Below are 10,152 nucleotides of genomic sequence, written 5' to 3'. Positions count from 1 at the left end.
AGAGATAGAGAGGTGAGCATGAATGCAAGGAACCATCCCTCCCCCACAAGGGGGATGACCATGCAACAATTTCTTTTCTTCCATTCTCCTCCTGGGATTTTAGGCATGCACATACACGTGCCTGGTGTGATTTTCAAGTTGTCGGGTCCAGGACTTGAACCAAGGTTGACCATGTGTAAATTCAGCACCGTAACCATCATGCCAACTGCTAGCCCCACAGCCAGACAGGGCCTCACAATGTCGCCCAGGCAGAAAGAGTATGTGTCAGAACCAGACAAGCCTGGATTAGAATCCCAGCTAAGTCACAGGAGCAAGTGGTGCTGGCCTGGGCAACCTCAATCCTCTTGCCTCAGCCTCCTCAAGCCACTGGGATCACAGGTGTAACCACCACGTCCAGCCCTAGACCAGGATTTGAACCCAGGACTCCCATGAGGTTCTGGCCTGCAGAGCATAGTGTCTTAGCAATGTGCACTACCATGACTGGCCCTCAAGGGCACCTTATTGAGCCCCCAAACCAAAAGACCCCCAAACTCCCTGCTCTCACCATCCGTTTACTTAAAAGAACCTGTTGTTCCCAGGCAGGGGGAAAGAATACCAGCCTGGTCACTCTCGAGGGGACCCAGGCTAGAAATACAGGGTTAAGAGTGAGCAAGGCTGGCCATCCAGCAGAGCCACCAGGCTGCCCCCTGTCCCTCAGAACCCCCCGGGCCCTACTCACCATCAGCAGGGCTGAGGCCCCTGGCTGCAGAGACCATGGAGAGCGTGGGGCTGCTGTGCACGGAACGGAGGTAGTGCTCCATGTGGGGGCTCACGTAGGGGTGGGGGGCGCTGAACGGGGACTCCCCAGGGCCAGCAGGGTGCGGGGAAAGCCGGATCAGGGAGATATCGGAGATGACAGGGCTGCCGCTCAGGGTGGGAGGCCTGTGGAGACAAAGGGCAGCATTGTAAGGAGGATGCACGGAAACTCCGCCAAGAACCCAGAGCCAATACGGGCACTGCTCGACTCTCATGTGAAGACTTCCCAGAACTTTTTATTGTATAGGCCAGCATCCTCTGGTTACTGTAAATTAGAGTCTGACTTCTAAGATTAGCCAGAGAATTCGGGCTGAACGTTGCATGCCAGTGCAGCCACCTGTCCGCAGTCTCTCACTGGCAAAACTGGAACTCCCTGTACGTAAATGGATTGCTGGAGCGTGGGCGGTCACAGCCCTGCTTCTCCAGAGCCCGCTCACATATGTGAGGGTTGCGCACATACGTGCCTGCTAGAAATGTGTGCGAAAACAAAACATGAAAATATCAACACCAGGCGGGAGACGCAGGGAGCTCGCGGTCCTGAGAGTGCGACAAGGGAGGAGTCAGGGAGTTGCTCTGCAAGTGGGGCGTTTGGGGCTTCAGCTGGACAGCGCTGGTGTGACACATGCAGCTGTGAAGGGAAGGTTAGAATTCACAGGGCGTGACAGTAACACAGCTCTGTGAGGCTGGGTTCACACGGGAAGGTCCTGTGATTGCAGTCTGAGGCCTCCCCGTACTCGGTCCTCATGGTCTGGACTGTCTTGGTCAAGGCCCATTCTGATGGCCCCTGGCCTGCCCCCCATGGGATCCAGTGGATACCCTGCTGACCTGGGGCCTCTAAGCTGCTGCAGGGGTGTTTTGAGGGCATCTACTCCCAAACTCACCCAGTAAAGGCAGATCAGACACTCTAGAATTGGAGCTGAGAAACTACAGCCATGGCACTGGGAACCAAATTTGTCAACATTTAATTTTAATTTTTTCAGGAAGTAGGGTCTCTCCATGACTTGACATAATAATACAAAGGAGTGTGTCAGAACCTGAATCCCCGCTGAGTCCCAGGAGAAACAGTGCCATGTCGCCCAGCCTTAGTGTCCTCATCTGTAAACTGGGGATAGTAACAGTGTCTACTTCACAGCGCTTTGTGAGGCTGAATCCCTAAAACTGCCAGCAACAGTGGGCGATCCAGAGCTGCTCTCACGGCATTAGTGCCACACTCGGAGAGCCAAACAGAGGGGCCTGGAGGCCCTGCGAATCTACACACTGGACGATGTTGGACGTGTGGGAGGAAACCATTAGAATTCCCTTCCGGGAGTAATGATTTATCCACTGGCTGTGTAAACCAGAAACCGTTACAGAGTTTGTTCAATGGTTCGTGGAAACCAGGCTACAACACAGTACAGAACAGGCCCCAGACAGTGGCATCCAGATGTCTTCACATTGGGGTTCAAGCAACTCCCTACCTGGCTGCTCCTAGAACCTGAAGGCGAGCATTCTGTCATGCTGTTTCTGGCTCTGGCAGAGGCGACAGTGCTGCAGGTGCAGATTCAGTGAGCCTGCCAGGCCACGCCCACACTTCTGCACTTTTGCCCACGCCAGTCCCTGCGCACACACCTTCCTGTACTCTATATCCCATTGGGCAAATCCCTTCTCATCCCTGTCAGCTCAGCTAGCGCCTCCTGGCAACCTTCTTCTTAGACTCCTCTCCTCTAGCACGAGGTCCCCTCTGCTTCCCCAGGGTACACTGTTCTAATCTCAGGTTGGCTGGTCCATCTGCCAGGGTTACTGGGTCCTGCCTAGAAGCAGAGTGCGTCCAGGGCCCTTCTGCATGCTCAGCACCTGGAGGGAACTGTCACTGCAGATCAGTGACAGCTGCACGTCTGTGCTGGGCATTGAGCTTGGCAGAGGAAGCCTGAGGGATAAGTCACAGTCGAGCCCTGATATCAGAATGTTTTACTCAGAGGCCATCCACAGAGGCAAGGAACTGCGTGAAGTTGGGGGGCTTCAGGCCCACCGTGGTGGCACAGCGGTAGGGCGTCGCTCAGTGATGCTGGCTCCACACTGAAGACCACAGGTTCAGTTCTCGGGCTGACCTTCGTGGCCGGGTGTGCATGTGCCCATGATCTGGCTGGCTGGGAAGGCTGAGGCAGTGTGGGTGAGATTGCAGCGTGAGACTGGACTGACGGTGCCTGTCTTTTCTGTTTTGTTTTTTTGTTTGTTTGTTTATTTTGTTTTGTTTTCCTCTCATACACTTAAGAAAGAAAGAAAGAAAAAACTTTTTATTTATTTTTATTTTTTTGAGAGGTTTTTGTTACAGGGTGCGTGCGCTTGCCAGAAAGACAGAGACAGAAAGCAAGAAATCACCCCCCAGGGGGGATGGCCACGCCGCAATCCCTTCTCCTCCATTCTCTTCTTGGGATCTTGGGCACGCATGCACACGCATCCAGTATGAATTTAAGCCACTCAGTCCGGGATTTGAACTGTGGTCAACTACATGGGAGTCCAGCAACATAGCCATTACTCTAACTGCTGGTCCCAAGAAAGAAAAACTTTTTTAAAAAAGAGACAGAGGTAGGAGAAATGGCTTTGCTCTGGGCAGGGGCAGGGGTTGCTTTGATGCCCAGGAAAGGAAGAGAACCAGGCTGATGCACCTGCTCACCAGGGGTGGCTCCCACTAGCTTGAGCATGTGGCTGGGCAGGGTGGACATGCACGTCCTGCCTGCAGGACACTGGCTGGAGTCTAAGGTCATGGTAGCCTGTGGTCATGGAAGTCACTGACCCTAAGCGGCCTGTCCTGGCCCCAATCCCAGAATGTCGGTCTCCCTGGTACTGGGGTCACCTGAGGGGTGCGCTGACCACAGCTGAGGCCCCACAAGACAAGCTGGTGGTTATGGGCAACAGCAAGCCCACAGCAGCCACAGTCTGTCCGAGGCACCCCTGATCCCACTGGCCAGATGAGCCTACACTGAGCAGGGGCTAGGTGTGAGGTGCGGTCACAGCCACACACGCCCACTGTCTGCATGGCTTGGGAAGGGTCGGGATCCACCCACTTCAATGGCTGGGCCTGGAGGTGGCAGTTGGGGCCCGAGTCCCCACACAGAGGAGCTGGGACTTCTGTCACCACAGTACAGTCACTACCATCTGGGGGAAGGTGAACTGGACGTCTTGCCCTTGGGTTCTAGGGGATATCCAGGAGCTCCTAGCAGGGGCATGGCCTACTGGTCCCAGCAGCTCTTGAAGGAAGCATGCCTGGATGCTTGCACAGGGGTGGGCATGCTCAAACCCCTGCACTGGGAACTGCACCTCCCTGTGCAGTCTGCATTCCGAGCGGGGAGCCCCAGCAAGGCAGGGTGAGGAGTCCAGGCAGTCAGCAGCTGCTTCTCCACTGCCCATTCGAGGACCAGCTGCTGAGGACTCCCTCTCAAGGCAGGACAAGGCAGGATGCTTGGGGAGGCCACTGACCTGTCCCAGAACACATTCAACAGGGGGTAGCGGGGAGGCCTCCGTTCCCAGCAGGTCTGACCAAAGGTGTGCAAAATGAACTCATGCCATTCCCCAGCACCAGGGAAGGCTGCAGGCAATGGGTCTGGAAGGAGGGGTGTGTTCACAGAGCTGCCCAGCGGAGGCAGAACCCAGTGCTCTGGGCATGCGTAGAGCAAGAAGGGGCTTCTAGAGGCTGTTTGGTTGGCCAGGGCCTAGAATCTGTGGGGCAGAGCTTTGCATCTAGGCACTGCCTGCCCCTGGTGAGCACTGGCTCTGTGGCTAATGCTAATCCTTTCGGCTGAGCTGTGTGGCCTCAGCCAGGATATTGCCCCTCTCTGGTGCCTCAAGGTGGTATATAAAGACCAGTGCCAGGCACAGGGTAGGAGGCTAACACACAGGAAGCAACAAGTCAGCTTGGAATACGGAGTCTGCTGAACTGGGCACCCAGGGCACCCAGTCCCCAGGACAACAACCCATGGCCATGGGTTTCTGTCCAAACACCTCTTCCACGAAGCCTCCCTACACATCTTCTTTGCAAGGGCCAGTTAGATGAGATCACAGCTGTGTCCTCACAATAGGGGTGACCGCACATTACCCCTCAAGGGCTGCAAGGCGCATGCACGTGTTTCCTTTTCAAATCCAAGTAAGCAATTCACAGAGTAGGCACTTTATGTCCATTTTACAGATGAGACACCCAGTAAGGTGAAGTCCCTTGGCCAAGGTCACTCAGATAGCAGGTGGTGAAAGCGTAACCAGCCCAGGTGGTTCGGGCTCAGTCCAGGCCTGTGCTGCAGCAGGGAAGTGGGCACTCTGACCACTGCGGCTCTGTGTGAGTGGGGCCCGGGCAGGGCGAGGTCAGGGAGTGGCGACCCAGAGCAGGCACAGCTTTGCCCACCACTGCCTCGGCTCCCTGCTCTCTCCCACCCCCAGCCTGGTCTCCCACACAGTCTGACCCAGCTCCCAGGAGGGATTAGATTGTGAGCAACTAGTAAGGATCCAGCAACACAGATCTGCCAAGAGATCTCTGGTTTTTGTTGTTGTTGTTTCTTCATGTGTTTTTAAGTTTTTGCCATAGGGTCCACACACCTGCTGAAGAGAGACGGAGAGAGATGGAGAGAGAGAAAGTGAGAAATCACACTCCTCCCCAGGGGAGATGGCCATATTGCAATCCCTCCTCTTCTGTTCTCCTTTGAGGATTTTGGGCACACGCGTACAAATGCTCAGTGTGCTTTTCAAGCTGCCAGTTCTGGGACTTGAGCTGTGTAGTTGGCCATGTGAGGGCCAGCTGGCAGCTGGCTCCATCGAGAGATCTTTGTTTTGAAGGGCCAAAGCCAAAGGAATGAATCTCAAATGGCAGAATTTCAAATACTATGAATGCATTCAGGGGTTGAGGGAGCATCCCAGCAGTCCTAAAATTGCATCAGCATTGCCAACCTACAAATCAGTTCCTTTGGGGTAAGAGCTCCACTTTATTGGGTGCTTTGCCCCATCCCAGGGCCCAGCTGAGAGTCCCTATGCATGCTGGGCGCTGCCAGTGCTGGTAAACAGATGGCCGTGCCAAAGGGGCCTCACCAGGAAGGTACCTGCTGTTGAAATCTGAGCTACTGCCTCAGGTGCTCCCTGGGGCAGCCTTCATTTCTTCCATGCCCACATGGCTATGCTGCAGGCCAGGCCCTGCTCTGAACCTGGGGCCGACCAGCCTTGAACTGTGGCAGCTGGCAGAGACTCAAGGAGATGGCCTTGAGGCTGGAAGGAGGAGCCAGCTACATGAGCCCCATTGAGAAGATGGCCACAGTGTCCCAGATACCCATGTGCATATGCTCACATACCCCAGGCCACGAGCCAGATAACAGCACTGCCCTCTGCATGCTGCTGCTTGGATACAGGTCCTCTGCATTACCTCGGCCCCTTAGCCCAGCTCCGCACTCAGCTGAGCCTTGTGCTGCCAGGGGTTCCTTTATTCATTGGCTCATACTCCCAGCAGGGCTCCTCCTTTGTGCCCAGGGAACTGTAGGGAACTTAGAGCCCAAGTGGAAGGGACAGACTGGCAGCTCAGGTAAGCACATGGCAGTGTGAGAGGGGTTCAGCACAGAACCTGACTTTGCCTGGAAGTACAGAGGAAGGCTTCCCAGAGGAGGGACATTTGGACTGGGTCCCAAGGGATGAATAGGAGTTTTTAAGGAAGTGCATTACAAATAAAGGAAGTAGCAAGTACAAAGCAAGGCTGGCATGTACAGCTGTGTGTGTGCGTGAGTGTGTGTGTGTGTTTGTGTGTACGTGTGGTGTGTGAAAGTCATGCCTGGGCAGGGGTGGTGAGGCACTGTCCAGAATGCTTTCAGCTGGGTTTATATTAGACCCACTTCCTTCCTTCTGTTCTGGGCAGGGGACCTATGACGCAAGCCTAGCTGATTAGAGCATTGTATATCCCTGGTCGCTGTGGTGGTTCAGGAATGGGCAGCAGACTGAATTGGAAGTAAGTGCTCTCTGTCGACAGGGGGTGCTAGGTGTGTAAGATAGAAGTTCGGAGCTGCTGACGGCCCTGGGGGAAGATCCCAAGAACGAAGATGAGAGAACATCAGAGCTCAGAGACGGAGAATCAGCTTCTTGATCTGAGTCCCTTAGCCTACAGCTAGTGCCTTAGCTTTCTCAGTTATCTGAGCCAAGACATTTGTTTCTATTTGTTTGTTTGCTTGTTTAAACCACTTTGAGCTGCCTTTTCTGACTTGGGAAACTGCCAAAACCTTGATGAATACAGACTCCCACCACCCAGAGTGATCCTGGACCTGGCTCTCTGCAAGGGAGAACTGAGCCATGGTTCCTTGGGCCTGTGTCCCCTCCTGCCTGCAGGATGTCCTGCGCACAGCTGCTGAGGCTGGCCCCGGCCGTGGTGTTGGTCCTTCTGTGTTTGGGCATGGGGCACGAACAGGGGGTCTGGGTACATAGAATAGCCAGTTGAAGTCCCTCCTCCTCGTGCATGTGTGTGCACGTGCATGTGCACGTGTGTGAACGTTATGCACATTCGGTGACCAGCAGCAGCAGCCTGGTGCCTCATGGCTGATTCTGTTGCAGCAGAGGACGCCTGCACTTTCTCCCCGTGTCGCTCAGGCCTGTTGGCCAGGACTGGCTCCTTTGCCCTACGGGCTGGGGACAGGCCAGGAAAGGCCGTTCCCTGGCAGGATCCTCCCTCATTCCCTCCCCTCCTAGTCCAGAATACCTGCAAAGCCCCTGGACAAGATTTCAGGATCAGACCCCAAGGTCAGTGTGGTGCCTAGGGCAAGTAAAGACAAGGAACAGGGGGTGGGCAAATGAATCAAGGCCTAACTGGCAGCCCAAGAGCTGCCACAGGCAAGCTGCTGCTGCAGACGAGGCAGCAGTGTGTGCTAACACCCTCTAGGAGTGACACATGCAACAAGCCGTTAGGTCATTTTCATTATCTGCACAATAAGTGAGGAAGCCAGGCCAGCACCGTGGTGCAGTGCTAATGCAAAGAAGCTGGCTCCCACCTGGCAATAGCAGTTCGAATCCTGGCCTGAAACAAGTTGGGCATGAGTGAGTGCCCGGAATCTGACAGGCTGGAGGACTGGAGGGATCACGGCGTGACCAGACCCTCGGAGGGTACTTCCCTCTCTCTCTCGCCTCTCTCACATGTGCATGTACCCTTTCATGAATAATGAGGGAAAAATACTAAAGACAAGGAAACTGAGGCTTAAGGAGACCACATCACTCACCTAAGACTACAGAGCTATAAAGGGCAGGCCAGAGCAGAAGCCCGGCCTCTCTACCTCTGCGATTGGGCAGACCAACTTCTTCAATGGCCAGTCAAGGCCTCTGCTCACCCTGTCCTCACGCTCTCTGCCCTCCAGAAGCCTGGCTGGGTGGTCCCTTTGCAGACATCACCTCAGCTGGTCCCCAAGGTGATCCTGGGGGTGCTGCAGGCTGACGGGGGGCAGGGGAGCTTCCTGCACTCTTGGACTTTGAAGGAGTCCAGGGCCTGAATTGGGGCTCTGCCCTGTGGTGGTCCCTGCGCCTCGGTGTCTTTGCCAAGGCTGGAACTGCTGGGGTGAGAGAAGCCAAGTGTGGGTGCTGAGCAGGGCCTCAGGCAGGGGTCAACACTTCACCCGTATCTCACAGAGAAGCACATGCAAGCAGCTCAGAGGGTGGAGGCGTGGATCCAACCCCCTCCTTCAGCATCAAGTCCTGAGCGCACTTGGACCTTGGAGACCGCCTCTGTCCTTTCTGTGGGCATGTGCTTCTGCTGGGCTGGAGGGATGAGTAAGACTTCGACGGATGAGGAGAAGGGAGGGTGTCTGACCCACAGTGCAGCCCCAGCCAAGGCGCAGGGCAGGAACCGACGTGTTCCTTAATGCAGCGAGAGGATGGAGAGGCAGCGCAGAATCAGAGCCCCTGCGCCCCACCCACGGAGCATGTCTGGAAGCTGAACCATTTGGAGCTGCGGGGCACTGACTCAGCTATCTGGGGCGGGCTCTCCTACCAGGGGGCCAGAAGCCAGAATGAGGAACACGCCGTGGCCACCCAGGGGATGCCTTTATTCAGGGACCTGCTATGAGGCCAGAGAGAGGCAACAACAGGCCCTTTGTGACCTATTTCGCAGACAGCACTGCTGAGACCCAAAGGGGCAGGGCCTGACCATGGCAAGGCCAGGGGTAGCAGCAGCTAAACGCAGAGCCGGGTGACCCCGAACCAGATGAGAAAGAGGAAGTCCAGTCATCTGGGGGTTTAGCCTCCTTCCGGAGTGGGGGGTAGCAGGCTCCTCGCCCAGGAAGCCTCCCAGCCCGAGGTTGAGGTGAGGCCTCTTGTGAGATGCTCCTGTGGAAGGCAGTTCCTACCCTAGAGGCAGAGCGCGTCCATCTCAGCTGGTGACCAGGTGCCCCAGTGACAAGCTCACACATGACAGTGGCTCGCAGGTGGCCTGTCTCCACTTGATGGGCAGCTCCAGCAGCAGGCGCCTCATTGTTTCTGCTCACACCACTTGCTCAGAACCAGGCCCTACCCACTAGGTGCACGGTGCATGCTCAGTACGTTTGCTGAGTGAGTGAAGGAATGCATGAGCAGGGAATGTGACTGGCACTGGGACAGACCTAGTTCCATCTCAGCTCATATTCCTAGCTGTGTGACTATAAGTAAATTGCATGCCCTCTCTGAACCTGTGCTCATCTGCAAAACAAACAATAGTGACGCTGGAGATCTATTGTGAGGAGCCAAGGGAAGGCATGTGTAGGAGGCTGAAGATGTCTCTCAAAGATATACCCACATCCTGATCCCTAGAATCTGTATATATGACCACATTCATTTGGAAAAAAGGACTTTGTAGATGCGACTAAGGTAAGGATCTTCAGATAAGATTATGATTATCGGGGGGCATGGGCGTTCATAAATGCCATCACAGGGTCCTTGTGAGAGAGAGGCAGAGGGAGATTAGACAGTAAAGACGAGAAGTCCACGTGACTGAGAGCAGTGATTAGAGTGATGCAGACACAAGCCAAGGAATGCTGGCAGTCCCAGAAGCTGGGAGAGTGGGGAATGGATTCTCCCTGGGGCCCTGGGGAGCAGATGCTGACACCTTGATTTCAGCCTAGCCATCCCAATTCTGGACTTTTGGCCTCTAGCACTGGAAGAGAATACCTTTCTGTTGTTTTAAAGCCATTGATTCTGCTATAGCAGGCCTAGGGAGTCAAGCATATCACACAGGAGCGGGCCTCAGGGGCGGCAGACACTGGAGAGGGTTCACGTTATTCTCAGAAAAACCCAGTCCCCAGAAGGGCTCCTTCCATGGCAGGCTGGCCGGAAGGGCAGCCCTCCCCCATGCAGCGGGCTCTTGGTGAGGGAAGCACCTGAGCCCTGTGCTCCAACCCCCCCCCC

The 10,152-nt window shown here is 55.3% G+C and overlaps 1 protein-coding gene across 1 annotated transcript in view; it reads right to left on the bottom strand.

Annotated features, from left to right (window-relative positions):
- GLI2 (GLI family zinc finger 2) overlaps nt 1-10,152 on the bottom strand; it is a 147,493-nt gene that overhangs the window by 47,263 nt on the left and 90,078 nt on the right. The window contains 1 exon segment of the mRNA XM_027768712.1: nt 719-921. Coding sequence (XP_027624513.1) covers nt 719-921 — 203 coding nt within the window.

This window comes from Tupaia chinensis, unplaced genomic scaffold (assembly GCF_000334495.1).
Source record: "Tupaia chinensis unplaced genomic scaffold, TupChi_1.0 Scaffold147282_1, whole genome shotgun sequence".
Lineage (NCBI taxonomy): Eukaryota > Metazoa > Chordata > Mammalia > Scandentia > Tupaiidae > Tupaia > Tupaia belangeri.
The sequence above is the reverse complement of the archived record's forward strand: the minus strand, read 5'-3'. Positions and strand labels throughout refer to the sequence as shown.